Source organism: Sparus aurata, chromosome 4, assembly GCF_900880675.1.
Source record: "Sparus aurata chromosome 4, fSpaAur1.1, whole genome shotgun sequence".
Taxonomy (NCBI): domain Eukaryota; kingdom Metazoa; phylum Chordata; class Actinopteri; order Spariformes; family Sparidae; genus Sparus; species Sparus aurata.
In genome coordinates, this window is record NC_044190.1 from 13,136,114 (window position 1) to 13,143,612 (window position 7,499).

The window sequence follows — 7,499 nt, forward strand, 5'->3', positions numbered from 1 at the left end:
GTCTTTAAGTGGTAGATTGCAATTTAATATGTGCTCCCGTGCCACATCCATCACCCTGACTGACTAACTCCATGTTTACATACCATCTCAGATGAATGATGGCCTGTGAAAGAAAGGAATGCAAGGCACAAGGCCACTGATGTTCACATACATGCTCATCTTCTTTGCCAGTGTAGTTTCTAAAACAAGAGGTCTGTGTATGTGCCATGTGCATACAAGCGCTCAATTGCTATTCAAAAATCCAGCCTTAATCACTATGTGTGAGCATGAATAATATCTCTCATATCTCTTTTTGATAGACTTATTAACAAAAGAAAACATTCATAGATGTACAAAGAGGCGAGACTGTTATTTGTCTTGATACACATTTTCTCTGTATGATTTCCATTGTATTATACTTAAACTAGAGGGATCTGAATATAAATTGAAAGCCTCAAGCCCACTCCCCGAAGCTAAACTGTAAATAATAACTCTAAACTTTTTCTAATCTTTGGTAATTGAAGCAAATGGGTTTTGCGGAGAGAGATTTGTTGCAGGCAAACGTACATACATTCATTTTTATTTACGAGGAGGCGAGGGCTGAGCAGTGTAATGAGTGAAAATGCATGCTTAATTTAAATGGCGAGTGTGTCTGTTAGGGAATGCATTAGAGTCTGCAGAAGAAGCGTAAGACATATTAATTGACAGACAGGAACCGCTGTCTCCGAGGTTGATACAAGTAATTTATTACTTCAGAAACGAATGCCACCGCCAGAATGTGCTTCATTAATTTCAAATTTAGTTTTAATTTCAAGCTGCTGCCCCTTGAGAAGAATAAGGTGGCAACTTCTGTTTGAAGAGACATTTTTCCCCTCGCCCTCCTTCCATCCTCAATCTCTCTCTCTCTCTCTCTCTCTCTGGCTGACTCTGATTTTCTGCAGTACAGAACAAAGACCCGGGGGTGGAGGGAGAATGGTAGGGGGGTGGCAACTTGATTCCAATTTGAAAACAATGTCAATGTAAAAGGGTGAAGTTAGAAAAGAATAACTGCAAAAGCTTATGATAGGAAATACTTTTCCTGTGAATGCCATTGGATAATGATGTTTCCTGTGGAGAATGCCAGTATATTGTGATCCTATTAGTTCCCTGCTTGGTGTAAAAACATAATATAATTAGATATGATTTTAGTGTGGTTCTAACAAATCTCTCTTTGTTTTTTCTTGTCTCCTGCTCAGCATACGTCCCTGAAGATGAGAAGGAAGCAGCCCTGTTGGATGAGGACCTGGATGGAGAGGACTCAGCTCAGGAAGGGGAGGAGCCTGCTGCCAAGTTCCTCTGTCAGGACAAGGACTTCCTTCTCAAGGACAGGCCAGGATCCACTGGTTTCCATGACTCTCCTAATGCTGCAGACTTTTCTGGTCAGGAACTGGACAGCGAGTCTCACCTGAGTGAATCTAGTGATAGAATGTCTGACTTTGAGAGCTCTTCACTTAAAAATGAGGATGAGGTACTCCTCTCTAAAGACCCCACAAATGGCCTGTCCCTGTCTTCAACCTCAAGCATGATAGTGACTGCCAATCCTGCTGCCCCAGTAAGTGGAGATGAGGCCATATTAGCCACAACAGGGTCTGTCGCTGACAGCCTGGAGAAGATGAAGGCCATTTACACCTCTTTCCTGACCAACTCCTATTGGTCCACACTAAATCTGAACCTGAGCCAGCCGCCTGCAGAAAAACCACCTCGCAGTCACAGTAGCAGCAGTAGTAGCAGCAGTAGCAGTAGCTGTGGAAGCGGAGGCTATGACTGGCATCAGACAGCTATTGCTAAAACCATGCAGCAGGCCTCACAGAACCATCAAAACCGACTTGCCCTGGTTCAACATCCCACAGTGGCTATATCCACAGCATCTACCGAACCCAACCTTTTTAGTACTGTCCAGCTGTACCGGCAGAGCTCCAAGCTGTATGGTTCTATATTCACTGGTGCCAGCAAGTTCCGCTGTAAGGACTGCAGTGCGGCCTACGACACACTGGTAGAGCTCACAGTGCACATGAATGAGACAGGCCATTACCGTGATGATAACCATGAGACAGACAGTGAGGGTACTAAACGGTGGTCAAAACCCAGAAAGCGTTCCTTGTTAGAGATGGAGGGGAAGGAAGATGCACAGAAAGTTCTGAAATGCATGTACTGTGGGCACTCATTTGAATCCCTTCAAGATCTAAGCGTTCATATGATCAAGACGAAACACTACCAGAAAGTGCCTCTGAAAGAGCCTGTTACACCAGTGGCAGCTAAGATTATCTCTTCGGCTCGAAAGAGAGCACCTATTGACCTAGACATCCCTAGCTCACCTGACTCTAATGGAGGCACCACACCTAAGCCCACTTCCCTCAATGACTCCAATGACATACTCCACAAGGTCACCAACCCTTACATCACACCCAACAACCGCTATGGACACCAGAACGGTGCCAGCTATGCCTGGCAGTTTGAATCTAGAAAGTCACAAATCCTCAAATGCATGGAGTGTGGCAGCTCCCATGACACACTGCAAGAGCTAACTGCTCACATGATGGTGACAGGACACTTTATTAAAGTCACCAACTCTGCTATTAAGAAAGGCAAACCCATTTTAGAGTCACCCACCCCAGTCCCCACATCCAATTCAACAGCTGAAGAAAAGGTCCAGTCTGTTCCATTAGCTGCCACAACCTTCTCCCCTCCACCGGCCCCAGTGCCTCCTCCAACCAGCATCTCCCCCACTGCCATGGTTGTGGAGATAAAGAAGGAGGAGAAGGAGGAGGAATGCACTAAAGAGTGCATCATCAACAATGGTAACAATCTCAAGGAGAAGAAGGCAGGGAGTGAGGAGGAGGCAGAGGAAAAGTTTGATGTCTCTTCAAAATACACTTATCTGACAGAAGAAGATCTGGATGATAGTCCAAAAGGGGGTCTTGACATCCTGAAGTCTTTGGAGAACACAGTGACCTCAGCCATTAACAAGGCCCAGAATGGAGCTCCAAGCTGGGGTGGTTATCCTAGTATCCATGCAGCCTACCAACTACCAAACATAATGAAGCTCTCTCTAGGCAACTCTGGGAAGAGCTCTCCCCTTAAATACATGTTCCCAGGAGGGGAAATTCTCTCTCCCAATGCTAAGAACCAGCCTTTGATCTCCCAATCCAGCTGCCAGACCTCCCCACTACCCAAAAACAACTTCCATGCCATGGAGGAGCTGGTCAAGAAAGTAACAGAGAAAGTAGCCAAGGTAGAGGAGAAGATGAGAGAGCCCACTAGTGTTGTAAGGGGATCTCCTCTTAGACGTACCACACCCTCACCCTGCAACAGCGAGGCAGGGGACTCAACACGAGGGGAGTCCCCCAAAGAAAACAGAACAGGAAGCTGTAAAACTCCTGAGAATACCAGTGGAGTGGAAAAAGGAGTAAGTGATGGAAGTGGAGCCAATCACAGCAATTCAAATGGAGATGTTTCCATAAAGGAGTCTGTGGAGAATGGAATGGAGACCAATGCTGTGACTTCCCCCCTGCCTGCATCTCTGTGTGGCAGTACAGCTATCATCACAGACCATCCACCTCCAGAACAACCATTTGTCAACCCTCTCAGCGCACTGCAGTCAGTAATGAACGTTCACTTAGGGAAGGCTGCTAAGCCTGCCCTGCCCTCTCTTGACCCCATGAGCATGCTGTTCAAGATGAGCAACAGCCTGGCAGAGAAAGCAGCAGTGGCTGCTTCCACCCCACCAGCACAGACCAAAAAGCCAAGTAACGACCACTTAGACCGCTACTTCTACCAGCAACATCTAAACAATGACCAACCCATAGATCTCACCAAAGGAAAAAATGACAAAAACAGCAGTAGTGGTTCTTTGGGTTCAACAGCTCTCTCTTCTACCATCTCCACCCCAACCTCAATTTCTCCCTCCTCTACTGTCACTATGACCAAAGCCTCAGCTGCAGTAGCTTCCTTTATGGCCTCCTCCCCTCTGAGAGAAAACGCACTGTCTGACATCTCTGACATGTTAAGAAACCTGACAGAAAGTCAGGCTGTTTCCAAGTCCTCCACACCTACCAGCCTGTCTGAGCGCTCCGACATTGAGGGTGTCACACAGGAGGAAACAGATGATGTTTCACCAGCCCAGAAACGTAAAGGCCGCCAGTCCAACTGGAACCCTCAACACCTTCTCATCCTACAAGCCCAGTTTGCTTCTAGTCTGAGACAAACGAGTGATGGAAAGTACATGATGTCGGACCTGAGCCCACAAGAAAGAATGCACATCTCCCGTTTCACCGGTCTCTCAATGACTACAATATCCCACTGGTTGGCTAATGTCAAGTACCAGCTGAGAAGAACCGGTGGCACCAAGTTCTTGAAAAACTTGGATTCAGGCCACCCAGTGTTCTTCTGCAGTGACTGCGCCTCTCAGATCCGCTCACCATCTACCTATGTTAGCCACTTAGAATCCCACTTGGGCTTCCGTCTGCGAGATCTGGCCAAGCTTTCTGGGGAGCAGCTGCTCAGCCAGATATCACAGCAACATCATCAACGTCACACCAAAGGACTCTCTGAAAAACTGCTGTCTAATCTGCACCCATCCAGCCACCCTTTAGCCTCCTCTCTACCCACATCCTTACCGTCTTCCTTACCCATCTCTCTGCCCTCATCATTAACCACCTCTCTGCCCTCAACTGAGTCCCCATCACCCACCCCTGAAAATGACGACGACAGTGGGACCATGTATCAGTGCAAGCTCTGCAACCGGACTTTTGCGAGCAAGCACGCGGTCAAGCTTCACCTGAGCAAGACTCATGGGAAGTCCCCTGAGGACCATCTCATGTATGTGTGTGAGCTGGAAAAACAGTAGCAGTGACTGTGGACAATGCTGCATTCTTTTTGTAATGGCTCACTCTCTCTTGCCCTGTCTCTCTTTCAGCATTTCACAGACACTTCTTTCAAAAAAAGAAAGGATTATTAATGTGATGGAACTGCACAAAGATGAATTTACAACTACTGCTTTGAGTTTTGGCACATGGTTTTGAATTTTGTGTTGTAGCAGTTGTTTATTCTTTTGTTTCTGTATGAGGTAGACTCACTCTGGCCCAAGACAGGACAGGGAAAGTGACTTTTTTCAAATTGTGCAGATCGGGGCTGTTGCCATGGAGAAGATATAGTATATGAAGGTTTAAAAAAAAGAGATTTAAAATGAACTGGTGTGTATTTTGAAACTTGTGTAAATGGAATTAAGGTCCTTTATATTTTGGCATCACTGGGGTGTGATAAGCTGCATGCATAAACAAAACAGTTTAGTTAAACATTTAATAACTAAATCTGGTGCACTTTCCATGATTTTTTTTTCATTCTCCCGCTCGCTCTATCTTTCCTTTCTCTTTTTTGTGCTGGAGTCGGCATTTAAAATTTAACCCTCTGAGTACGTCAAAGCACTTCTACACCTAAGATCCAAACATTATTGACTGAAGATTTGAGATATGGAATTACGGAAGCTATTGTGAGAATTAGATGGACAATGTGTGCATTGTGTCTGCAATGCCTGTTTCCCATGCATACAATATGCTTGGTCTAATCCTAGACATGAAAGCATTTTAAGAAGGAGATTCTGTATTAACTCTAAGTTGTACATGTTGAGCTTGATTTTGTCTGAGAGCTGTTTGCAGGACTTGACACAGGCATTGCAGCAATGTGGTAAGAAAGAAAAAGAAGAAATCTGTCTTTTACTTTGGTCGATCAGGGACCTATACTAATTCAGGTCTGTGTAAAATATGTACATAACAACATATTAACTAATTCCTGTCTAAATTATGCATCATTTCTATATTTTTAATTTAAAAGGATTGTGACTATCTGCTGGTGCACAGTATATGAAGAAAATTGTTTTGCACAATAGTTTTATAAATGTGTTATTTAATCAAAGGATTCGAAAAAAGATAAGTAGCAAAATAATGACAACAGGTGAATCTTTTTATTCCCAACTCGTGCTCAAAGGGTTAAAGACTCTTTTATACCAGACACTACTCTACATGTGCCGCTGTATGAACACTAAAAGATATTAAAGGTTGTACAAAAAAGATGTTACTTTATGAAGATATTTCACATGTAAACTGTTATTTATAAGCACTCTTGGTTGTTTCATATTGTTGAATGCCTTTTCGATTGGTCCTGTTTTTTTTTTTTGTTTGTTTTTTTTGTTCTGTCTAATTACTCTGCCATAATTCCACACTGCAGCTTTATCTTTTTGGGGATATGAAAGGTAACCATGGTTACACTAACCTCTTGAGTGACAAGTCCTGCTACATTTTTGGCAGTTAATTTGCTGAAGTAACTGACAGCTGCCAGTGTAGAGAAATAAAAAAAAAAATCCTTATGTGTAAAATATTGGCATGTAAACAGCACAGATACTGTAATGCATTCTGTGCCGTTAGTCTTTTTCATTTCGTTCTCTCGTTTTCTGTTGTTGTTGTTCTTGACAATGAACCCCCATTATATGACTTCATATAACCTTGTTTTCTACTGCAGCATTAAAAAAAGGAAACAGTTTTTTGCAATATCGTGTGTGTGTGCATCTTGTGTCATGGCTATCAATTATGTGTGTGCTGTGCTGTCCCTAATGAGCACATTAGACTGGGAGTGTGTCAGCGTCTGTCTGTGACGAGCTGCAGACTAGTTTACAGTGAGTGGCAGTAGCAGGGCCGTGTGGGAGACAAACACAGACACACATAGATTTACACACACGCAAACAGACACCTCATTGTTGGGCTTCCCCAGTAGCCTCTTCTGCTGTCCTAGTGGCTAAGACTGAGGCATATACTGGATATATAAGACTGAGTCTGCAACAAAAGGAGCAGCCTCAGAAATGGTCAAAAATGAAATGACAAATAGTTCATAAGGGGGCAGTGAAGCAATCAAACAACTAGAGAGCACCTGAGTTCCATACTCACCCTCTATCTCTCGTCACAAAGTGTAAAGACACACACGCATACACAAGTTACCCTTCCATATCTTCAGCTCTATAATTTCCTCCAACACCCATTTTGTGACTACTCCCAGCAAGGTAAGAAACCTGGCAGGCGTGTTTGTTTAGGCTTCATGGGAGATGACAACAATGCTGACAAGATGAGCAGGTCCTTTCAAGTGTTTATTTATTCATAATTTTTCCTGTCTAGAGCTGTGAATAAATAGGAATTGTATCACTATCAATTTGATGATATGTGCGGCACAACAGTATGGTACAGATAAAGCAGATGGAGCACAAGGTACTGCTTAAAGGAGGAAGAGGTCTATATCTGTGTGAAGATCTGCATGACAATCAGTATATATTGAGTGCAGATAAGGGAATCGGAAAGGTAGTGTGGTAGTAGGGGCACTAGACCGGTTTCATCAGCATTTTGCCACGACATGAATTTTGCAACATCGCCATTACCACCGTATGAGTTTTTTGCGTTTTAAAAGTAGTCTGCTACTCATAAAACTAAAGTTACATCCTC

The 7,499-nt window shown here is 43.8% G+C and overlaps 1 protein-coding gene across 1 annotated transcript in view; it reads left to right on the plus strand.

Moving 5' to 3' along the window:
- Positions 1 to 6,560, plus strand: part of tshz3b (teashirt zinc finger homeobox 3b) — a 41,117-nt gene extending 34,557 nt beyond the window's left edge. Inside the window, exon 3 of the mRNA XM_030414565.1 lies at positions 1,215 to 6,560. Coding sequence (XP_030270425.1) covers positions 1,215 to 4,864 — 3,650 coding nt within the window. The 3' untranslated portion in view covers positions 4,865 to 6,560. The remainder of the gene's footprint in view (positions 1 to 1,214) is intronic.
- Positions 6,561 to 7,499: the final 939 nt, after the last annotated feature.